Source organism: Malus sylvestris, chromosome 7, assembly GCF_916048215.2.
Source record: "Malus sylvestris chromosome 7, drMalSylv7.2, whole genome shotgun sequence".
Taxonomy (NCBI): Eukaryota; Viridiplantae; Streptophyta; class Magnoliopsida; order Rosales; family Rosaceae; genus Malus; species Malus sylvestris.
The window spans coordinates 25,648,767-25,673,231 of record NC_062266.1 but is presented as its reverse complement, the minus strand read 5'-3'; the positions used below and the strand labels follow the sequence as shown (position 1 = coordinate 25,673,231).

The 24,465-nt window shown below is 34.9% G+C and overlaps 3 protein-coding genes across 11 annotated transcripts in view; 1 reads left to right on the top strand and 2 right to left on the bottom strand.

Annotated features, from left to right (window-relative positions):
• Positions 1-24,115, top strand: part of LOC126628664 (protein REBELOTE-like) — a 27,578-nt gene extending 3,463 nt beyond the window's left edge. Inside the window, exons 1-14 of one of the 7 annotated variants that reach the window (XR_007625517.1) lie at positions 18,492-18,706; positions 19,043-19,106; positions 19,612-19,720; positions 19,822-19,864; positions 19,964-20,064; positions 20,228-20,293; positions 20,448-20,978; positions 21,109-21,411; positions 21,589-21,912; positions 22,016-22,222; positions 22,680-22,769; positions 22,853-22,945; positions 23,139-23,384; positions 23,761-24,115. Coding sequence is in view for 6 of the 7 variants with exons in the window: in XM_050298435.1 (XP_050154392.1) it covers positions 18,595-18,706; positions 19,043-19,106; positions 19,612-19,720; positions 19,822-19,864; positions 19,964-20,064; positions 20,228-20,293; positions 20,448-20,978; positions 21,109-21,411; positions 21,589-21,912; positions 22,016-22,222; positions 22,680-22,769; positions 22,853-22,945; positions 23,139-23,312 (2,217 nt within the window). In the remaining variant the exon portion in view is untranslated. Of the gene's footprint in view, positions 1-18,491; positions 18,707-19,042; positions 19,107-19,611; positions 19,721-19,821; positions 19,865-19,963; positions 20,065-20,227; positions 20,294-20,447; positions 20,979-21,108; positions 21,412-21,588; positions 21,913-22,015; positions 22,223-22,679; positions 22,770-22,852; positions 22,946-23,138; positions 23,532-23,760 lie in introns of those variants that run through there. The other 6 variants (XM_050298435.1, XM_050298439.1, XM_050298436.1 and 3 more) reach the window with 6 other exon arrangements.
• LOC126628856 (uncharacterized) lies at positions 4,895-9,007 on the bottom strand. The gene is made up of 4 exons (XM_050298725.1): positions 8,817-9,007; positions 8,617-8,681; positions 6,271-7,256; positions 4,895-5,958 (listed from the first exon to the last, which is right to left on the bottom strand). Exons 3-4 carry the CDS (start codon positions 7,160-7,162, stop codon positions 4,895-4,897), a joined length of 1,956 nt encoding a protein of 651 aa, XP_050154682.1. The 5' UTR covers positions 7,163-7,256; positions 8,617-8,681; positions 8,817-9,007.
• Positions 10,848-14,330, bottom strand: LOC126628665 (protein IQ-DOMAIN 3-like). 3 transcript variants are annotated; one of them, XM_050298443.1, is made up of 6 exons: positions 13,997-14,330; positions 13,351-13,441; positions 12,902-13,258; positions 12,364-12,594; positions 12,063-12,182; positions 10,848-11,893 (listed from the first exon to the last, which is right to left on the bottom strand). In XM_050298443.1, the coding sequence occupies exons 2-6, from the start codon at positions 13,423-13,425 to the stop codon at positions 11,198-11,200; spliced, it is 1,479 nt and encodes a 492-aa protein (XP_050154400.1). In that variant the 5' UTR covers positions 13,426-13,441; positions 13,997-14,330; the 3' UTR covers positions 10,848-11,197. The 3 variants fall into 3 exon arrangements, with proteins under 3 accessions (XP_050154400.1, XP_050154399.1, XP_050154398.1); XM_050298442.1 differs by having other exon boundaries at positions 10,848-11,896; positions 12,902-13,255; positions 13,997-14,319; XM_050298441.1 differs by having other exon boundaries at positions 10,848-11,896; positions 13,997-14,311.
• Positions 24,116-24,465: the final 350 nt, after the last annotated feature.

The window sequence follows — 24,465 nt, the reverse complement described above, 5'->3', positions numbered from 1 at the left end:
GAAACCCAGCCCCCAGCCCCCAGCTCAAATCATCAATCCTCATTTCCCGATTTCGTACATCATTCTAGTTCTGAAACGGACGAATTCACGCAAATTTCAACTTCGCTGAGCAACTTGGTCGCATAAATACCCAGAAAATAAACAGAAGGTAACAATCTTACAATTTTTCTCAACATATTTCGCAAAATCATACGGTTCATTGTTTATATAACAAACATCTACTGGAATCAAGCATATAGAATAACATGCATCAACTTAAACAAAACCCAGATTATACTATTTGCTTAAATTTATTTTGTTATTTACTATCAGTACGAATCCATCACAGATCCACCCAAGAAAAGACTATTTACTAGCTAATCGTTCAATATATAAACATACATTATGCTATTACACGAACTATTGTGATTCTCTGTTTGTAATTTTTATATTTGAGTACAATAGTTCACGATTTTTAAGTTTAATAAACACTGTTTACGAAATAGTTTACAATTTGCTTTCATTTGTAAATAGAATTGAAATGTACGGAAATAGTAAAATCTGGGATGCATTCACGAACTAGTGTGATTGTCTGTTAATAATTATTACATTCAGTAAATAGTTTGTGTTTTTTAAAGTTTAATAAACAGTGTTTACGAAACAGTTTACAATTGCTTCATTTATAAATAGAATTGCAATTTTTCCAGATCTTACACATAAAGCACCTGCTATTGTACATTTTTATTTCTAATTTATTTAGTTATATGAATCTTATAAAGATTTATGCACTTATAAAAATGTTTTCCAATTCCATAAATAGTAATTCACCTTGGTATGTTTCAAATATAATTGTGTACTTGTACTGATTTGTTTTTGTTTACGATCAAGTTGGATTCTAATAAAAACTATATTGACAGATGGTTTCAGTTAGAATAACTGTACAAATGTCAAACTCAACCAAAGCCAATGTCAAAATGATATCCAAAACAACAAAGAGGACAGAACAAAGGAAAATGCTTGGAAAAATAGAAAACAGATCACGTACGAAGAAGGAGACAATTCATCTACAGATTGACACCACTACTGAAGAAGAAGTTGGAGAACCAATGCAAATTGCAAAGAAAAAGGTGAAAAAAAAACAACCACTACAAAGGCAGAGGAAGAGGAAGACACAACCTAAAGAACAGAACAATTGTGAATCAAGGATGCAGAAGAAAAGATGCCAAACACTCCAACCACCAACAGCAATCAAGAGAAAGAAAAAGGAAAATGCCAAACCAGTTTCAGAATCAAACAAGCAACAAATTGAAGAAACAGATATTGAAGCTCTAAAAAGCAACAATGCTCTCAACAAGAATGATCTACAAGTCAAAAAGCAAACATTCAGCCAAAAAGCAGCAAAGCCAAAGACAAAAAACAGAAAGAAACTCTTGGGTGAAATTCCATCATTCAACCTGGATTTAAAAGATGAGCCTTCTTCACAACCGGATGACCTTCCAGCAACAAATCACATAGACAGCAGTGTGAATTGGACACAACTTCAAGTGTACAAGATGCTGAAACCAGATGATAGAAGAAGAATAACTCAATTCTGGTCAATAGACAGCAGGTAAGTAATACAAAACAAAACTCTTAACTGAAGTTTTTACACACTCCCATAACTTTATAAGCACTGACGAATTATTGTATAACTAATACTTTTGCACTGTCCTGCAGTGATGAATACTGGACGGCTGAAACTACAGATTTCAACTATTACAGAATAATGGTGTTGAAAGATGACCTGCACAGTTTGATTGCAAATGGACCTACATCAACTCAGATTGTTGATTCTTTCTGCTACATGAAAAGAGAAAAAGAGAACATCACGAAACAAAAGAACTTCTATGTCTCCACAACAATCTTTGTGAGCAAACAAAACAACTAATATTCTGAAAAAAATAATTTACATATACATATAAAAATTAGAACAATTAATCTGTAATTATGATGTTTGATGATTTTCATTTTCAACAGCACAACATCAATGAACAAAGCATTGAAACAACTCTGCAAAACAAGGAAAGGCTCTACAACCAATTGATGGACCAATATGGAATAGTATCAAAGATTTTCTTCCCATTATTTCATTACAACCATTTCTCCTTGGTAGTTTTGGACACAAAAAATGCAGAAATGATTCACTACAATTCTCTTCGACAAAGCACAACAGATGAAGATCTGGACTTTGATTGCTACTGGGAAAATGCAGAAATTGTGGTAAGCAAAAACGCACAACCAAAAACTCTGTCATATTTATAGAAAAACAATCATCTTATTATTACATTATAAATTTTTGCAGGGCCACTTTGTTCAATATTGGCTGGATAAAGCAAAAAAATCAACAAGCAATTCAAATGCTATGGATTCAACTCAAGCCACAACGAAGAAAATTAATTCCATCAAAAGTGACTTTGAATTCCAAGTCAAAGAAGACAGAACCTGTGCACAACAGAAACCAACATCGTACGTTATAAAATTAAAAGCATTTTAGTTATATATATGTATAGCTTGTGCTTACTGCAGTTTCAGAAACAATATGAATAATTTGATACAGTTATAGAAATAGTTTGTACCACACATTTCATTTCATTTTAATACTCATAATCATTCCATGAATTTCTTTGTAAATCAGATTAGATTGCGGCTTATACATGATGAGCTTCATTGACCAACTATCAACTAACCAGAAGGTTCAAAGATGTATCAAAGATCATCAAGTAATGAAAGCAAGGAAACATATCCTCGTGGATTTGATGAACCATGATTTCAGCTGGACAAGAAACAAGAAGCATATATCGAAATCTCACAACAACTCACAAGCATTGGACATTAGAATAAAAAATAAAAAATACGCATTATATGTAATTTTGATTCGGATGTACTTTTTAAGGTTCAAGATGAAAATCTGAGAGATGGTGGAAAGTATTGGTCTAAACTGAATCAATACTTACATGTTCAAGCTTACTTTTGCTATGATTTACAAATGTCATTGTCAAACATGTTTGACACAACTCTCTCTCTCTCTCTCTCTCTCTCTCTCTCTATATATATATATGTTTTATGACTTAATCTAAATTTTAATCTATTTTCATAAATAGTTCAGTTTGCTTAGTTAAAATGTGTGGGTTTCTAGTTCAGTTTGATAAATAGTTCAGTTAGCTTTGAAAAAAAAGTGGTTTTCTAGTTCACTATCATAAATAATTCATTTTGATATATAGTTCAGTTTGCTTTGGTAACAAAGTGTGGTTTTCTACTTCACTTTCATAAGTAGTGTGGTTTTTTTTCATTTTCTCTTACCTAAAATGGAATATTAACCCAAAAACTTGTAAGCATCAACATCATCACCATTTAACCCAAAACTGCCCTCTGTTTTCCTAGTTCACTTTGATAAATAGTTCAGTTTGTTTTAGTAAAATAGTTCAGTTTGATAAATAGTTCACTTTGCTTTGGTAAAAAAGTGTGGTTTTCTAGTTCACTTTGATAAATAGTTCCGTTTATTTTGGTAAAATAGTGTGGTTTTGTAGTTCAGTTTGCTAAATAGTTCAGTTTGCTAAATGGTTCAGTTTGATAAATAGTTCAGTTTGCTAAATAGTTCAGTTTGCTTTGGTAAAAAAGTGTGGTTTTCTACTTTAATGTTGATAAATAGTTGAGTTTGCTAAATGGTTCAGTTTGATAAATAGTTCAGTTTGCTAAATAGTTCAGTTTGATAAATAGTTCAGTTTGCTAAATGGTTCAGTTTGATAAATATTTCAGTTTGCTTTGGTAAAAAAGTGTGGTTTTCTAGTTCACTTTGATAAATAGTTCAGTTTGCTTTCCTAAAAAAATGTGGTTTTCTAGTTCACTTAGATAAATAGTTCAGTTTGCTTTCATACAAAAGTGTGGTTTTCTAGTTCACTATCATCAATAATTCATTTTGATATATAGTTCAGTTTGCTTTGGTAACAAAGTGTGGTTTTCTACTTCACTTTCATAAGAAGTGTGGTTTTTTTTCATTTTCTCTTACCTAAAAAGGAATATTAACTAGATCAAGAATGAAAACCAACATACTTGCCTCCTACAAAAATGCAATACATAAACTTACATACAACCTACAAAACAGATATTGAAACCACAAAGCCATAAACATGGACATGTATTCACTGTTTATCAAACTCAACTATTTATCAAACTCAACCTACTGTTTCGTAAAACTGGAAATACTAAAACATTGAATTCATATTTATTACTCGAACATAATTCCAAATCAACAATTACATACTCCCAAACAACAATTGAAACAAAATAAAAAAAAATATCCAAAATGAAAATCTGGTACATATCACTAAAAACTCCCATCTCTCAAAACAAAAAAAGAAAAAAAATCAACCCTCTTGTATAACAACTTTACATGAAACCTTGTTATGTCCCGAACAACCACACCTACTACAAGTGACAGTCTTCTTACTCCCACTGATTTCCCCAGCAGATTTGATCCTAGTTTTCATAAGTAGTGTGGTTTTTTTTCATTTCCTCTTACCTAAAATGGAATATTAACTAGATCAATAATGAAAACCAACATACTTGCCTCCTACAAAAATGCAATACACAAACTTACATACAACCTACAAAACAGATATTGAAACCACAAAGCCATAAACATAGACATGTATTCATTGTTTATCAAACTGAACTATTTATCAAACTCAACCTACTGTTTCGTAAAACTGGAAATACTAAAACATTGAATTCATATTTATTACTCGAACATAATTCCAAATCAACAATTACATATTCCCAAACACCAATTGAAACAAAATAAAAAAAATATCCAAAATGAAAATCTGGTACATATCACTAAAAACTCCCATCTCTCAAAACAAAAAAAGAAAAAAAATCAACCCTCTTGTATAACAACTTTACATGAAACCTTGTTATGTCCCGAACAACCACACCTACTACAAGTGACAGTCTTCTTACTCCCACTGATTTCCCCAGCAGATTTGATCATAGTTTTCTTTGGTCTTCCAGACGGAATCTTTGTAATTGGAGGCCTCACACCATTTATGATAGTATCAACATTCGGCTTTTCCAAATCTAAAAATGGATGCATGACAAATTGATATGTTTTCCGATAAAAGCTTGCTTTCCAGTAATCATCAACGTAATCAAAAACATCACGATTATCATGTTGCAACACCTGTAAAGCATGAGAACATGGGAAACAATTATGCTGCCATTGCACACAAGAACATGTCCTATCATCCAGACAAACAACAAACCGATTCCACTCTGTCCTAACTTCAAAAACATCCGCATCAGAACGACTAATCCTCCAATGCATGCCCTCCTTCAACATCAACTTCATCTCATTTTCTTTCTTTGGACACGAAATCGTATGAATATTCTGACCAAATATTCTTTTCTCAGCCATACTACCCATCAACCGAACTCTAATGTCTTCAAGAAGATCCATAAGTGGCATACAACGACTATTCGACACCATGGCGTTAAAAGATTCTGAAAGTGCATTGCTCATCGATCCCCATCTCTTACCAGGAAAATGGGCAATAGCATAGTTCTCTTTTGGCAAATCACACAAAAAATTCTTCACATGCCCTTGCCCATTATCCTTGAATTCAGCCATGCAATCATCAAAATCAGATGGCGTACATGCGTACGCACAATTTGCCAACAGATTCATCATTTTCTTCTTTAGTCCTTCACCAGCAGCCTTTGGAAATAAAGTACTCACATTCTGTTTCAAATGAACAATACAAAATGAATGTGGGCACTCGGGAAAGAATTCTCGAATGCTCTTCAAAATACCATCATGTCTATCCGACATAAATGTAATCACCCTCCCTTGAGGCCTCAATATACCAGATAATATTGCCAAGAACCATCTCCAATTTGCTATCGTTTCTGAATCAACAATAGCATAAGCAACCTCAAAAATCTCTGCACAGCAAAAGTGAAAATGCACTGTCAAATGTCAACTACTTCTGAAACTGTAATTGAACTATTTAGTATACTTTGTTTGAACTACTTCTGCAACCTTTTTACTTTATTTGAACATAAAATCAAAGACCAATGCACCAAAAAAATAAAAAAAAAATAAAAACAGATACAGTCAAAGTATCACCTATTTATGAGACTGATTGAACTATTTCTTAAACTGTTCTTCAACTAGTTCTGGATATGTTTCTTTTGCACAGTAAGAAAACAGAAACAAATAATATCCAATATAAAAGTCTAAAATTATTAACTCACCATCGTTACCATTTTTTGCACAGCAAGACAGAAGTGTTCCCTTGTATTTGCTCTTGATAAAAGTACCATCAATGAATAACATCGGGCGACAAAACATGAAACCTTTTATCCATGCATCATAAGCAATAAACAAACGAAGAAATCTATTGCTCTCCGGTACAACTTCAAGCTCAAAAACAGATCCAGGATTGCTTGAACGAGCAGATTCAACATACCAAGGCAAGAACTTGTAAGCATCAACATCATCACCATTTAACTCAAAAACTGCCCTCTGTTTGCCAAAATAGGCAGTAGAATAATCGATATCTAATCCATAAAACTGTTTTAAATTTGAAATGATCTCCTTCGGTTTAATAAGAGGATTTGATTGAACCTTATCTTTGATGAGAGAAGCAACAAACTGTCGGCCAACAACTTTGTTTTTCTTCTTTCGAATCATACCCTTGCATGTATGCAGATTATGCAACTTCCGAATAACAAAAAAGTTATTAATATCACACTTGGATGCATACACACGCCAAAGACAGCCATCAGATTCCTTCCTAGAACACTCCGCACTAATGCGATTCTTATCATTCTTCAAATACTTCAAATCAAAACCACATTCAACAGAAAACTTCTTCAACTTATCTCGGAAATCAACACAACCTCCCCTAAAGACTTGCCCCTCAGATTCTATGTAATTGTCCCATTCACATGACATATAATTGTGCACACCGTATGAACCATACTTTCCTAAATGATCATTTTCACTAGAAACAATCATAGAGTCTAATGTACGGCAAGAAGAAGATGTGCTTTCCGAAGGTAGTTGAACTATGGAACCATCACATTTGTCTATAACCAATATTTCTACAATCGATTTCCCAACAACATCAAGAACCATCAGCATGTTTAGAACATCGGCATCACAATCTAACACGCAATTAGGATTTTCATTCAAACCATATCGCAACTCAAAACAACCAGCTCTCAAACCCTTAAACCTAGAACAAAGATCAATGCAAATCTAATTGAAGGTAGAAGATGATGAAATAGAACTAACGACGCATAAACCACCATATGTAAACCGAGCTAGTTTACCATTCTCCATAACTGTTTATTAATAAACAACAACTGTTTATTAATCGATTGCAAATCTAAATTCAAATCTTTGTAAAACAAATCAGTTCCTAATAATTAAACAATATGCATATAAAATGAAAAAAATAACACTATTCATAAAACACAACAATCACAAAACAACAAAAAAAACAAAAAGTAAACTGAAATATCCACTGTTTCGTAAAAAAGAACACTATTTCTGAAAAATGTTAAAAACATAAAATGTGATGAACACCTATTAGTTAAACAATATACATATAAAGTGAACAAAATTACACTAGTTATAAAACACAAGAATCACAAAAACAAAAAATAAACTGAAATACACACTGTTTCATAAAAAAAGAACACTATTTCTGAAAAAATGTTAACAACATCAAATGTGCATAACACGAATTAATTCATAATAAATTTATGAAAAAGAAAAAGAAAATCAAGATGACCAACATACAATATAAACAAACTGTGGTTTTCTAGTTAACTTTGATAAGTAGTTCAGTTTGTTTTGGTAAAAAAGTGCGGTTTTCTACTTCAGTTTGATAAATAGTTCAGTTAGTTCATTTTGCTTTGGTAAAAAAGTGTGGTTTTCTAGTTCAGTTTGATAAATAGTTCAGTTTGATTTGGTAAAAAAGTGTGGTTTTCTAGTTCACTTTGATAAATAGTTCAGTTTGTTTTGGTAAAAAGGTGTGGTTTTCTACTTCAATATGATAAATAGTTCAGTTTGCTAAATGGTTCAGTTTGATAAATAGTTCAGTTTGCTACATGGTTCAGTTTGATAAATAGTTCAGTTTGATAAATAGTTCAGTTTGCTTTGGTAAAAAGGTGTGGTTTTCTAGTCACTTTGATAAATAGTTCAGTTTATTTTGGTAAAATAGTGTGGTTTTGTAGTTCAGTTTGCTAAATGGTTCAGTTTGATAAATAGTTCAGTTTGCTTTGGTAAAAAAGTGTGGTTTTCTAGTTCACTTTGATAAATAGTTCAGTTTAATGAACACCTATTAGTTAAACAATATACATATAAAGTGAACGAAATTACACTAGTTATAAAACACAAGAATCACAAAAACAAAAAATAAACTGAAATACACACTGTTTCATAAAAAAAGAACACTATTTCTGAAAAAATGTTAACAACATCAAATGTGCATAACACGAATTAATTCATAATAAATTTCTGAAAAAGAAAACAAAATCAAGATGACCAACATACAATATAAACAAAACAAAAAAAAAATAAAAACTTACCTGATATTCTTCGAAATAAGAAACTCCTAACTGAAAATTTCACAAACCGGAATCAATCTGCTAATCTGAAAACAAATCAACAACAATATATAAGTCAAATAAAAAGCTAAGCATAATTCATGCAAAAAAGAATTCAAAATCGAATTCCAATTCAAAAAAAAAAAAAAAAAAAAAAAAAAAACAAACAAATCAAAACTTACCTGAGATTCTTCGAAACTCCTAACTGAAAAGTTCACAAACCGAATCAATCTGATAATCTGAAAATAAATCAACAACAATATATAAAGTCAAATAAAAGCGAAGCATATTACATACAAAAACAAATTCAAAATCGAATTCGAATTAAACAAAAAATCGAATTCAAAATCGAATACAAAACTGCAAAAAACAATGTCGATTACCTCCAAACGAAAATCTATCCAAATATGAAAGACGATCACTCCAGTTAAAATATTCAAGCACAACGAACAACACCGATGTTTATTCCGGAACAAATGTCGATTACCTCCAAACGAAAATCTATCCAAATATGAAAGACGATGACAACGATTCAAGAGAATCTCAAAATATGCAACCACTGCGAATCTGTTCTGAAACAAATGTTTATTTCGGAAAAATTGAACAACGGCGATCACGATTTCAAAATGCTCTCAACATTCGTCGGCAAGCATTACTCAAACCACTCAACCAGATTCATAAAAAGTTGAAAATCCCACTGAAACTGATCGGCAAAAATTTAAATTCAATTAGTTTATACGTTCGGCTGACCCCAAACCGAGTAATCTAACAGAATAGTTAAATTAGGTTAACCACATCCGTTAGGGGTAAAATTGACAAACTATAATATTATTTAGTCTAGACTATTGTATTTGGGCTGATATAATAATGGGCTTTGTACTAACCATTAAATAAACTTTCAATATGGTTTTTGGTTAAAAATTAAACTTTTCAAGCCCTTTTGGTTAGTTTTCCTTTTTAATAAACTATCCTAAAATTCTAATTGAATACACCTTGAATTTCAGAGAATCGTTTAAAACCCTGATTGAATACCCCTAAATTCATTAAAAGAATTAAAATCTCTCAAAATTCCAATTGAATGCACCCCTAAAAATTTCTAATTAGAAGCACTTTTGACTATTATAAAACACTTTTCCTCGAGAAATCCCAAATATGCTTATAATCACTACACATATAACTTCGAAATAAGTTTTCAACAAACACGCAACTTTGAAATAATTACCCACATACTACATGAGTTTATTCAATTGGAAATTTGAGGAATTTTAATTCTTTTAATAAATTTAGGGGTATTCAATTAAAATTTTCAGTGATTCTCTAAAATTCAACATGTATTAAATTAGGAATTTTGAACAGAGTATTAAAATGCTTAGGAATCAGGGTGTATTCAATTAGAATTTTTTTTGTAATGTATTTTAAGCATCCACAATTGAATTAAAATTTTATTGGAATCTCTACAAATCAATTAAACTCTACAAAAATCCATTAAAATCTCTTAAATTCCCAATTGAATACATCCCCTACATTTCAAGGTATAAAATCTTGAATGGACAGAAATATTCTCTTGGTCATCAAAACATGACTCCTTGATTGGGTATTAAAATCACATATTAGTAATGCTTTCCAATGGTAAAAATAAGTCTAGGAGTTTTTTTACGGTAATGGGATTGTTAGATGTTTGAGGAGAGGGAAAGTAGTGAGGATCGAACCTCAGAATGCATAACATAATTACTTTCCGTTACTACAGTAGAGCGCTCCATATGGAAAAATGCAAGTTTAGGATTCGATTAGCAAAAAGTGCTAGAATGATTGTGGAAGAGTTGAATGCGTTTTTTAACAAATAAAAAACATGGGGCATGCTTCCACAAAAGACAAGCAAGGAGAATAAATTCCTTGCATGGATAATAACTGAAATTTGGAAACCCACCTCTCTCTAATGAAAAAGGTTGAGGGCTCAACGGGATGGGCCATTCACCGTCGTTGATTCTAAAGTGTGTACTTCAAACCCGCCATGCTACACAACAGTTCTTACCGAAGTTTTTCTCCGAAAAAGAAGCCTTGAGGAGGTAAAAGCTCCAAACCGATGAGATTGATGGTTGTGTTGATGAATCTTAGAGGAGTAACAAAAAGAAAAGAGCAAAGAAAACACTATCCATACCACTGAAAAATCAAGCCAGTGATGAGTCAAAAGATATCAACAAACTACAGCAATCTGCACACAACAAAAGAAACCATATTTCTGTTACCATGAACAAACATTCAACCCCCACAAACCAATCCTCCTATGCTACAACATTATAAATAACAATCCGGAAACACAACAACACAAAGGTTTGAGAAGAAGAAAAAAAAATGTTGACATTAATCGTGAAGACAACTGAAACAGACACGAAAATCACAAACCCGTCAGATTTTTCCTCTCTTCTCTTCCTCCTCCACCCTCTAACAAAGCCCTGGCCAATCTTTTATTCAATCTTCTTCACGTCAACGACATCTACCTAAGTTACATGCTTAAGCTTGCTTTTATTTTACATGCACTCTCTCACACAAGACTGATCACTAGCTACCTGCTGCCTTTCCTCTCGTGCACTGGAGGGCCTTTAATGGAGCTAGAATCAACCCTAGGAGGACCGGAGTGCCTCCTTGGTCCAGCCGGTGATGCAGAGAATGACAGCCGCTTCTTTGCAGACGTCACTGATCCCATCTCTGATGGTGTCCCGTTCTTCTCTGACTGGTTTGAGCTTGGGGTTGCCAACCTCGACCTGGCCTTTGTTGATTTCGTGGGTGTCATGTAACTTGGAACTGAAGGCGAGCTTGCAAGGCTCTCATCATCTCTGACAGAGGATCCTGCGATGCTATGCCTCCTATTGAAGCGCTCTGACTGGATGCTGAGTGTGCTCCTGGAGTCCTCGTCTCCACCCCAGCCATTTCCTCTTGGGGTTCTCCCGGTTACTGATGCTGACGATGGTGCCCTGGAGAAAGGAGTTGAAGGGGATTGGCGACTGGCAGGCCTGCTTGATCTTAGGGCAGTAGGGGTCCTAGGAGAAGGCTTATCGCGAAGAGCATAAGCTTTGGTGATTTCCCCCACTGGCATGGAGGCACGGCTTGCTGCACTCCTCATGGAGGCCCGGTCATTGAAGTCTGCTGTACTTCGGCTCTCCCACGGCCTTGCAGCCATCCATCTCTCTAACCAACTCCAACCCCAGCGGGGATTGCTGGGATCCATAAAGGTCGGGTGTGCAGATTTCGAAGAGTTCATCTTCTGTCGAAGAGATTTATTGGGTCAGTTTAAGGTAGATGTTTAATTCAATATATTAAAAAGAATAAGGAGGTTCATCACAGCAGAATCTCAAATCAGAATTCAAAAATCACCATCGATAGGCTTCCTGTAATCCTGTAAAAATAATCAAAACGGAAAAGTATGCTACCTGGTGAGAGAATGAATAAGCCAACGCCCTTTCTCGTCTCATAGCAGCCTCTTGTTTCATTTGTAGCTTTGCCTCGACCTGTTCCTTGGATTGAATGCTATCATCCCAATCTTCTCCCATCTATCACAATAAGTTTAGCATATCACAAAATCAAAGACGCCTGAAATAAATATAAAACTAGAGGCCGAAACAAATTGATGAACTCAAGGAACAGAAGATGGAAGCAAAACATGAACGGGCATGATTGTACAGGAGTGCTCATAGACAACTCATACAAACATAAAATATTGGGGGAACTTACAGAATCTTTTTTGATTTTCTCAAGCTCCTTCTCTTGTTTCTGTTGGAGCTGTCTCTGAAAAGCCTGATTCTCCTCGGACATTCTAATCCTCCTTGCACGAATCTCAGACTGCACACGAGCAAGAGTCTGCATGCATCTTAACGTTGTAGTTGCTTGCCGTTTAACAGATAGGCCTTGTAGCAATGATTTCAACCTCACCAACCCCCTCAAAGCTCGTAACGCCCTTCTGGCCTGAAAATCACATTCAACGTCCCCTTATAAGATGGCTGCTGACCTTGATCAATGCAGGCATTAATTCAAAAAAATCAGATCTTTCTCACAAGAGGCAAGTCAGTTAACACGAGGCCTATTCAATAGAATGCCAAATCCCTCGTCTTGTTCAAGTTGAACAACCAACCGAAAGTTCAACTGATTCGATATAACTAGGCATACCATCCTCTAGTACTTCTTTTACATATTATCACAAATCATACATCTTATTTCCATAAGTACATAAACCAAATAGGACTAGAGAACAATATAGCCAAATAAAACATACCATGTGCCCTCGGAATGCAGTCTGAATCTTGATAGCTGCAACCTCCTGCATCGACTTTCCAGGGTAACGGGGCATGGGCACAGCTGTGAGGCGAACAACCTCCGCGGCAGCCTGAGCAGCAGCCACAGCTGCCTCTGCAGCCGCGGCAGTGGCAAGTGCCACAGAGTAAACATGTTTGTTCTGTGCATTCTCAGCCTCAGCTAATTTGACATCTTCTTTGGGAGGCGGGGGAGGAGGAGGAGGAGGGGCGGGGGTGGGGGCGGAGGCAGGGATAATAAATGCGGTTTCTGCCCAGGAAGATACCGCATCCTCATTCTTGTACTTCCCAAACCATCTCTTCTTTGACTTGTGAGTCTTCTGGCATGAAAGAACAATCGTTTCGATTAGAAACTCGTATTAATTTTCGATACAACCACGATGTAAGATCAAAGTAAACCAATTAAACAAACCTGGTCTTTCTTTTCCTTTGGATCAGGGGTGAGGGCTTTCTTCAATGCAGAAAACCAACTCCCTTTCCTCCCCATTTTCTAGCAAAGCATGCTGCCAAAAGCAAACAAACAGATTTATGAAATTTTAGAGACATACAATACAATGAACACGAAAAGGTCGAAAAGTTATGAAATTTCTCAAATGCATAAATTCAAAGGAACAGTGGACAAGGAAAGTTGGAACTTGAAAGTCAAAGTTCAACCCTCAAGATTCTGACTTTTTGGTAGGAAATCTATGTCTTAATGCGCAGAGATCTAATTAAACACGCACTAAACACAATTGATAACTTCCTAAACCTAATTACAAAGAGCAAACAACGGACAATAAAAAACAAAAAAGCTGCCAACCCAACAAAGAAAGGTGCAAACTTTCGGTTATCCATTAATGCAAACAATAAATGGTCCAAAACCCAGATTGCAAAACTGCAAGATTTTCAAAACTTCCACAGAACCCAGATAAAAAATCCTACTAGCAGCAACTTAGAGAGAGAAAGATGAGAGAGAGAGTGTGTGTGACAAAATGACAGAGCCCACAAGTTAATTTTAGGACAAATGCATGAGAAAAACACAGGCAAAAACCAAAACAAAAAGGACACACTTTCAGTACCTCTGCTCGAAAATTCCCAGATCTCTGTGAATTTCGGGAACTCCCTCTCCCCTGAAAAAAGAAAAAAAACAGAAAATACCCAAAGGAGTATATGAATGTGGAGTGGGAGAGAGAGAGAGAGAGAGAGAGAGAGAGAGAGAGAGAGAAGGGGGAGGAGAGAGAGGGGGGACCAGATAATTTGGTGAGGAAAGCTTCAACGTTCGGAAAAACAGAACAAGTTGCAGAGGAGCAGAGGGAATGGAGGAGGGGTTAATTCGGAGGGGCCTACAGATATTGGGGTTTCTATTTTAGTAAGAAACAAAAAGCAACATTAGACAACAAACAACAACCTCGCTGTCTTTTGTCCCTTCTTCCCTTGTTTTACTTTTTCAAACTGCACCCCTTAGCAGCTAATTTTTGAGGATTTTTTCTGGATACAACCTTCGTTCTTATCTGCTGCAACATGAACCACAGCGACTTCCTCTGCTTCCTCCAAACACGGCATGCCTCACAGATTTAACTAAATTGTGATTATTTGTTAATTTCGTAGATAAAAGATGAAGGGTTGCTCTTTTTACAAGCAAACGATACGATTCGACCCAAAAAAGGACACAAATTAATCACAATTTTTGAGCTGATATGCAAGTTAGTGGGAGGTAATGATAGCAATTTGGTATAAGATTTGTGTATCTTGCATATCAAGTTTAAAATTTTCTTCGATTGTGCAAAATGTAAAGGTTCGTTTGAAAATGTTTTTAAAATGACTGAAAGTATTTTTGGTAAAAGTGTTTTTAGATTTGAACGTCACTTGAAGTGCTTCTTGCAAGAAGCATCAATTATAGCTTCTTCCGAGAAATACTAAGTGATTTACCCAGGTTTACTTGTATTTTTACTAACGATTAGTTAAAAAAATATTTTCTTCAAAAGCGCTTATACTCATTTTAAAAGTACTTCCAAATAAGCTTAAATGTTAATTTGGTTGGATGCAGTGATTTCATATTCAAGAATCAGGTTGACATTAGAAGGTAAAATTGTTTATTTAAAAGATTCAAATCCATGTATGCTAAGATTTGGACAATAAACAAATTAAGAAAGCAAATGGATTCAAATTATTCTTTGCATATAGTCATTTTAAATCCAATTAAAATTACTACTTCTAGTTATTCCAAATACATTAAACTTAATATTTTCAAGTTTATTCCTCTTTCCAAATCCAAATCATTTCTTCCAAATTCTTGTGTTCCGATGATCATTTCCATATTTAAACGTTGTTGCGGAGCTACAGAATGGTCACTGTCATCAATTTACTTCCTCTATTAACAATTCTTGCCTCACCGATATGTAAAGGTAATGAGAAAATAGATCGACGTCAACTTTTTGATCGTTCAAACTCTAAAACGATATAATCTCATGGTTATACAGCCTTTGTCTTTAATCATAAATCTCGACTCTCAACTAATTCAATATACTCAGCTTTTTGATTGTCCAAACTCTGAAAATTGACTTGTCTAAAAAATTACGAGGTCAGTTTAAAGATTTTTTTTAATCTAAGTAATTAACATTAATGACTTCTTCTTATAACAAAGGAAGGTCACTTTCTGAAACTTACATATGTATGATAGTTTATACAAAAAACAAGAAACAAAGAAATAAAAACAAAAAATAGCTGCATATAACAGTGCCGGAAAAACCCTAGCAGTTGTGCCCTACAATATCCGTTTTAGGTTATAGTTTTTGTACAAAGAGTTGGTCCCATTAGCCAATAAAATATGCAAATGCCAACAACTAATTAGTATAGAAAAATGTCCCTGCAACTTGTGACTTGGTGAGGTGAGGCCACCACTGCACAGAATTTTAAGAGATGAGTGCATCATTTGGTGGCAACATTGATGGTGTCACATGCCAATTGCCTCATTTGCACGTGAGCCTTATTAAATTATTTACAGCCTTGTAAGTTGTAGCTCGGATGAGGGAGAACAACTTGTATGATACATGTATATTGTTACAATAACATTTAATAAGGATATGTGTAAGTTTTTGTTTACATGTATTTGATTCAATGACGCTAAATGGCACGTTATAGTGTTTCATAACACTGAATAATGCGTGACGATGTACTCGTACCATGCAAATTGTTTTACTACATAGGAAAAAGGAATGCTAGCCTATAGAAATTGTATATAATGCCTTCACATATTCTTCTCCTTGTGGGTCACACGAACAGTATCCAGCTTGTATATAAAAAAGGTAGTGTTATCTACACACCTATTTTAACTTCACATACTTCTTTTAATTTTTGGTCATTGGATCAAAAGAATTGAAGAATATTAATGGCCAAAAGTTACCAATAGTGTGTGGAAGATAAAAATAAGTGTGTAAATAATACTATCCTATAAAAATTGATTCTTGATCCATTCTAGGTTCCGAGTTTTTGTTTATGTGTGATTAAGAGCGTTTATTTATGTATTAAGATTTTTTATTTAAGCGACTAAAAGCATTTAGACATGCATAGATATTTTGTGTTTTGTTGTAGCCGCATCAAAATTTTGTAGTTAGTTTCGCTTCATCTTCCTTAATATCAATTTGTATTAAAAAGTTGGGAATAAATGTTGAAAAACATGTTTGAGTAATGAGTTTAATCTTTATCCTTGTCAATTATCGAAGTCTGAATTTGGAGTGCACGTTGAGTGTTCTTCACTCCGCTCGAGTGCTGGACATGAAGTCATGCTAATCACTTATGACTTTGTGATACTTTAATTTAATTGATGGATTTAGTTGGAGCTTTCAAGTTGATAACTAACTACCACATTTGTCAAATATCCTAGTCAAATTCTTGATCAACTCACAACTTTTTTTAATTTCTTAGTGCAATGACGTGGTGTGCAAATCATATGCCAGTAAAGGTTGGAAAATTGAGTTTGTGTTCAATTATATAGCATCAAATTCTAACGATGACTGGTAAATTATTGAATTGGTGAATTTGATTCTTACAATATACAATAGTCAAACTCAAGATATCTGATTCTTAACTTGAGTAGCATTTTCTACGCGTATACGACAAGTTAAATATTTGAAACAAAAAGAACATCTATTGTTCACTCATATGTTGGAAAGTGGTTAATTCCATAATCCAATTCAGCTCCTTGTCGTTGCAAATTATTTTTATTTTTTTTATATTCTTTTTGGGGTACACTGGAAATAGCATTTCAAGGCAAAAGCCAACAAAGTACACCACCAAAGCAAATATACACAAAAATTCAATTACATGATAAGCACAAAGTGAAATATATGGACCCTAAACATCCTTTGAAGGCCAAAAGCAAAAAATACACGAAAACAAAAAACCTAACCACCTGCTACCACCGACGCCGCCAGAACAGTGCCTCCCAACCACCGCTAGCCAACATCCCCAACAGCTACTAGTAATCAACTCCCAAGAAGTGAAGAAAAGGGAGAGAGGATCCTCGTCATATTCTCTTTGTGAGGATCCTAGGAATCCTTTTGTTCATCATATATCGTGCGACCAGTTTTCATCAGATATTATTTATATTCAACTTTAAATTAAAAAATTTATAATTATTTTTTACTACATGATATAAGATGAACATATATAATTTGAGGATTTCCCCAATCTTTACAAAAAAAGATCCGGCGGATCTTATTCAAAGAAAAGGGAGATGCCTCGATGGGGTTGGTTAATTAATTATATTAATTAATTGAGAAGATCAGACGTCACTCCACAATTTTCATCGTTACTTTTGGAGTGCTTTGTGAAGTCCATTTATGAGGGAGGTATTTTAGACAGGTAGAAATTGTCTTTTACTAACCAGTATATGCCCTTAAAATTATGATGACACTATATGCCATCTAGTTTATTTAATTCCTGCAATTTTTAGAGATTCGATTCCAAAATTTACACAGAACTTATACTATTTTTTATTTCACATGTGTTAGTACACGAAAAATCAAGAATAAAAAAAATTCCAACACTCGAGTTTTTTAAATGAAGGAAAACTAAAATCAGAATATTTTTAAGGCTTATTTTTAGCTACGCTTCTTAAAACTCGATTTTGATCCCACTTTGTTCCCTAAAACTCAAAAGTCAACATTCTACTATTTGAAACTCAAAATCCGTTTTACATTTCCATGTTTTGCTATTTCTATAAAAAACTGTCAAATATGCTGGTGTGGATTAAAAATACATTTCATAATAGAGAATTATTATTGACACTAAAAAAATTTCATTTTTCACTAAACTTTCTTCATTTAGAAATAAAGATACATTAAGGAGTATAAAATGAGATTTTTGAAGTACTGATAACAGTTTAGAATAAATAAAATAATATGTCAATCCACCCAAAGGGAAACAATCTTAAGCTGGGCCCATATTTTGTTGGGCGAGTTTAAAGCAGGCCTGAGTCCAAAGTGTAAACCTTTTTAACGGGCCGGTCTCAGACTTTCAGCCCAACACAACGCTGTCGTTTGCGGTTGAGGGGGGAAGCCGAAATCAGGTCAAACGAAGGGAAGCTCGTACCCTGCGACTGTTTGAGGCTTGAGGCGCCTAAGCAAATAATACAAAGCAGCTTCCTTCCTCCATTGCAGAAGAGAAGTGAGCAGCCATGGGAAAGCTGGGGAAGAAGGCGAGGAAGTTCTCGAAGAAGAATCTTCAGTCCGTTCTCAGAAAAAACCGCAAGTTGAATTCCAAGTTCAACAAAAGGAGAACTTCCAAGAGTATGCTCTCTCTCTCTCTCTCTCTCTCTCTCTGTTCTGCAAACCCGGTCGGCTTACGGATTGAAAGTTTGAAACTTGGGTTGAGTAGAAAAGCATTAGAACTTGCATCTTTTGGTGTGGTCTTACTTGGGTTGTTACATTTTGTTTAGAATTTCTGTATTTTTACGTGGGATATGGTCTGTGTAAATGTGAAAGCTTTGGTTTTTGAATGCATGGAGTTTTGGTTTTGTTGAATTTGGTGGGTTTTAGTTATATTATGTGTTTTCGCTTTATTTGGAGATTGTTTCTTGCTTCTCTGATTTCTGTTGGGGAAAAATGTTAATTCAATTGTTGCAGAAGGTGGGAAAGAAGATAGTGGTAAAGAACAGAAAAAGGACGCAGTGGAGTTGTCTAATGCAAGGTACAAAGAAGGACATTTTTTCGCATTTCGTGATCTTGAACATATAATTTTCGAATGCCATTTAGATAGTACTTGTATCTTTTACTCTTTTTTTTGGTTTTAAATTTCCACCATTTAGTAGTTTCCGTTAATGGAGGATAGAGTTTTGGAGACTAAGTTTTCCAGAAGAATAATATATGTCAGATATTGATTTTATGTTTTGATGAAGGCTTCAATCTAACATTCTAACCCAAGTGTCAGAAAAGTTTTTTTCCTTTAAGATAGCATTTCCTGAAGAAGAAGAAAAACTAAGGAAATGTCTCCCATGTAACGTTTTACATGTCAAAAAAGCTTCATGATATTTTGCATCCAGAAAACTTTCCTGTTGAACTGTTTTCCATTGACACAAATGGAGCCAATGCGTTTTTAAGTTTCACTATGTACTTTCATTTTGTAGTTTACTTTAACTGCATAATAATGTTATACCATCATTACGGACGCACTAATTTCAAAAAATTGTTTTCAGAAATACTGAAGGAATCTACATAGAAGACACTCCTCTTGATGCGATATTCAGTGAAGATGAGAATGATGTGTTTGGAGATGATTCAGACAGTGATGGGTATCTTTCTGAGGTATTGAAATTACATTTTTTTTCTGGGAACTCTTCTTAACTTCAGTCACTTTGCTGGGAACTTTTGGATTGAATTTTTATTTTCTTTCAATGTTTGATTAGGACTCAAGTGATCTGCATTTTGAAACTGAGAATTCTCAAGAAGGTGAGGTCATAATTCCATCTGTTTATTTTGTATCATTCCGATATTAATTTTGCTTCTCTTCTCCTCTCCCCTTTACATTTTTATGACCTTTATATGCAGGAAATTTTGGCAATAGTGGTAGTGATTTATCTGTGCAGAACAGGGAAATTCAACTTGAACTTGCGAAGAAAATGAAAAAATTAGACAAATTGAAGGAAAAGGTAATGGTCATGGTTATTACTTGAAAGTACATGTTCTTAAGAAGATTGTTTCTTTTACCAGTTACCACCCCATTCTGCTCATCCTACCGACTATCTTTCTCCACCTCCCATCCGATCGTTTCTTTTTCTTTTTAATGATCATGTTTGCTTGGAAAATTTTCAGGACCCAGATTTTTCTAACTTTCTCGAAAACTATCATAAGCGGTCTGAACAGTTCAGAAACAAAAAGGCAAGTAATATCTATTGTGGCATTTAGCTTCAGTTTTTGAGTTTTGTTTGGAGCAGTACATTTGTCTGCAGTTTTATATTGCAAACCTAATTTCCGTCTGTAATCTGGGTCAGCTGTTTGATGTCCCTTCTTTCTCCCAATTATGCATCTACAGTATGCTGATGAGGATGAGATGAGCGAGGATGATATGCAGCCAGAGAATGTTGATGGTGTTAACACTCACGCTAGCAAGTTGTTGACCAGCTCTGCCATTGATTCATTGTGTCAACTAGTCAAAGAGCATCAAAGTGTGCCTGCGCTTACTAGTCTATTAAATGGGTACCGTGCTGCATGCCACTATGGAGCTGAAACAACCAGTGTCTTTAATGCTGATTCTTGTCATGGAATTCAGAACAGTGAAACCTTTTGCAAGATATTGATGTTCATGCTTAATGAGGCTGATAATGTATTTAGGGGGCTACTGGGCATATCAAGCTCCAATCCCAAGAAAGAGAAGAGTTTGGACTTGAGCAAGAATTCAAAATGGAATACTCTTAAGCCACTGATAAAATCGTATTTGAGGAGTACCCTTTTACTACTGAATGAGGTTAATGATTCTGAGATATTGGCCTTCTCCTTATCATGGATCAGAGCTTCTATGATATTTTTTATTGCTTTCCCTTCGTTGCTCCGCAGACTTATCAAGGTATATCTAAATGAATGAAAAAAATAGTTCAAACTTAACACACACACACACACACATGTGCTTTATACATTGTCGTGCTTGTTATATAGGTCATGCAACTCATGCTTAACACTTCCAATTGAAACTGCAGATTGCTGTTCATCTGTGGGCAACAGGGAAAGGGACTATATCATCTCTATCCTTTCTCATCATACGCGATGTGGCATCTGTGTTTCGCTCTGATTGTTTTGACACCTGCTTTATTAACACATATAAATCATTTATTGGTCATTGCCAATTTATGGAGCCTGTTATATTTCAACACGTACAGTTTCTAAGGAACTCCTTTGTTGAGCTATGCTCTGTGGATCTGCAGAAAGCATCTAGTAAAGCAATGGTGTCCATCAAACAACTTTCTAAAATACTGAAGCAGGGTCTGCTGACAAAGAAGAAGGTGTTGCCACTAACTCAATCCTATTGGCGCTTGTTTAATTAAATTCTGAAACTTGAGCTTTTTCCTCTTTCAAGTTATATGCTTATGTGTTTGTGGGAGTGTAGTTTATAAGAAGTTATGGTATTTCGGATGTACCAATGATATTTACTGAAGTTCTGCCTGATTTTCTATGGCCAGGAAGCTGTCAAGAAGATATGTGGTTGGCAATACACTAGTTGCATTGATCTATGGGTTACGTTTATATCAGCTAACATACCTGATTATGATCTTCAGCCGTTGCTCTTTATGATAATTCAGATTATAAACGGAGTGGCTGTGTTGTTTTCTGGACCTAGATATTTGCCTTTAAGAGTCAAATGCATTCAATGGTTAAATCAGCTCTCGTCTTCCTCAGGAATTTTTATTCCTATTGCCTCTTTAGTGGTGGATGTTTTGGAATATAAAATTGGCAAGGATGTTGGTAAACCTGGAAAAGACACCAATATTATGTGTTCTGTAAAGGTTGGGAATTTGTAACTTTACCGATAGAAAAGTGTGTTTGGAATTGGGTTATGCAATCTGCTCTGATTTGATTTATTATTGTTATTCCATATTTTTTGTGCAGTTTCCAAAGAATTGGTTAAAATCGAGGAACTTTCAAGAACAGTGTGTTGTATCTGTTATTGAACTGCTTTCAGCACATTTTGCTCAGTGGATCTATCATATTTCTTTTCCTGATCTGGCGACTATTCCCCTTGTCCGCTTGAGGAAGTTCCACGAGATAACTACTATCGAGAGTTTCAAGCGTATAGTGAAGCGCTTTATTGATCAGGTACAGTCTCATAGAAGATTTAGTCTTTTACTTGCATCTGTCTCCTTGAGAATGAATTTATTTTCTGGATTCAGGGACACTCAGAGACATAGGTCTCTTTTATCCTCTTGAGTAGAAATTTGCTTGATGGTTGTACCTCGATAAACACGGGAAACCTGTGGAGTCCCACTATTCGGGCTGTCTTTAAATGCAGGCTGTACTTATATTATTTTACGTCTGTGGCATCTATAGTTAAAAATCATAATGTCCTCAGTTTTTGTTATGCAAATTCAAATAAAACTAGTATATGGCAAAGAATGTCTAAGACAGTGACACATTAATGGTTCCTTTGTTGGCTTTTGCAAACTCCCCAACATTGTTAATAAACTACTTCCTTGGCCTCCATGGCTGGCAATCAAGTTAATGCGTTTAGGAATCCTTGTCATGTGACAAAAAGGTTCTGTTACTTGCACTGCAGGTGGAGCAAAACATTGAATTTGTGCGGAAGAAGAGAGATGAGGTGCCTTTTTCACCAAAAGATCAACAATCTGTAGAATCATTTCTCCAGGTCTGCAGCCATTATGACCGTTATTTTTTGGACTTCGATGAATATTACTTGTTTTTTTTATATGTTAAATGGTCAACATGCAGCTAGAAAAGCACAGCGGCAATACTCCGTTTGCACAATACTATAAAAGCATCATCGACAAGGCTGCTTCTAGAAATTTGGCTCTATTTGAAAAGGTGCAGCATACTTAACCTTATTTTTTGTGTTCTTATACCTTTTTCCGATTGACTGGGTATGGCACCTTGAATGTTAACTATGGAGGTAGTTTAGCTATTGCACAATGACATTTCCGGTGTACAGGTAGTTGGAATCAACCCTTTTTTTAGCAATCTCATTAAATTTCTACTCTTGTGATGGTACTTGATCCAGTTCTCTGAAGTATACAAAATCAACAAGAAAACACAAAAGAAAACAAAGCAGCCTCCAAATGACAAGGTAACTCAAGGTGCCAATGGTAAACATTCGGAGAAAAGAAAAGCCAATGCGTCTATTAACGGTGGCAGACAAGGAAAGATGAGGAGAAAAGAAAAGTCTGAATCGTAAATCGTCAATTTCTGAACCTTCCTCAGACTCGCCGAGCCGGTTTTGATCCTTTTGGCAGAACAGACATCTTAGGTCAGTGTTCTCTTTATAAACAAAGACATCTAGTCTGTTGCTTGTAATATTGTAAGGAAAGTTTTGTTTAACATACATGCAGAGGTGAACTCCCATTACTGATGACAAAGCATTTCTTATATATATTTTTTTCTAGTGATTTGAAAACGGTGTTTTTCTTCCGAATGCCGGAAGATGTCTTAAGTTCGTATCCCCCTTCCCCGTTGACTTGGAAAAATAATCAAGAAAAAAGCATTATATAGGGAATCTCAGAGGCATGATCATGGTTGACTTTCGTTTTTTTTCGTTTTCTTGTTGGCCAAGTTTACTGGTTGACTTTTGTCTGCTATATTTTTAGGGTTCATATTTTCTAATTAATATTTGTGTTGCCTTGTAGCCGATCGTTCTAGACAAGGCAAGGTACAAAGGGTAAGAGGGCCGGCATTCGGCACCCATTTGCCTTTACCAAAGGCCAAGTTAGTAATGCAAGCTACTTAACGTTGATTAATATTTATACCCGTTGACATGAATACCACTACTAATCTGGGCTGTTTTCGTAATTATGATGAAATTATTATAATAAATCATGTATTTACGTGTATTTAGGCGCACATAACGCGTTATCTGCAATTATATTTTAATTTTTTTATTAAGGGGCTTCAAGTCTGTTTTATATTATTAACTTGGAGCCAGATCCTTCAATCAAGCTATGGAACAAGAGAAAAGTTTATCAAGATCCATTGTTTTCTCCTTTTTCTGTGTATGGAGGCATAAGATTAATCGAGATTTTGCTTTTGGTACTCACGAGTGGTTGGTTCAGTGGTAAGACTATCGAATATCCTCATAGCCGCTCGTTGGGGTTAAACCTCTTGTTTTCAGCGCTTAGAGCACGCGGTGGGACTTAAGGCCATCTCCAATAGAGAGGGTTAAAGGTCCAAAAGCTAAAAAAATAGGGGTGGGTATGGCTCGGTTTGATGCGGTTTGGAGTGAAACCCGCACTTTTTGCGGTGCGGTTTTGAAGCCAAAACCGAAATTCGGTGCGGTTTCAATTCGGTTTTTAAGAAGAAAACATACATTTTAAAATGACACCTATCTACGCATA

Excerpts from the sequence above, each read along its gene's own strand:
- LOC126628856 (XM_050298725.1), bottom strand. The coding sequence starts at position 7,162 with ATGCTGATGGTTCTTGATGTTGTTGGGAAATCGATTGTAGAAATATTG. Across the intron at positions 5,959-6,270 it reads TGCAAAAAATGGTAACGATG|AGATTTTTGAGGTTGCTTAT; the intron begins GTGAGTTAATAA and ends TTTGCTGTGCAG.
- LOC126628665 (XM_050298441.1), bottom strand. The coding sequence starts at position 13,425 with ATGGGGAGGAAAGGGAGTTGGTTTTCTGCATTGAAGAAAGCCCTCACC. Across the intron at positions 13,259-13,350 it reads CAAAGGAAAAGAAAGACCAG|AAGACTCACAAGTCAAAGAA; the intron begins GTTTGTTTAATT and ends CTTTCATGCCAG. Across the intron at positions 12,183-12,363 it reads AGAAAATCAAAAAAGATTCT|ATGGGAGAAGATTGGGATGA; the intron begins GTAAGTTCCCCC and ends TTATTGTGATAG.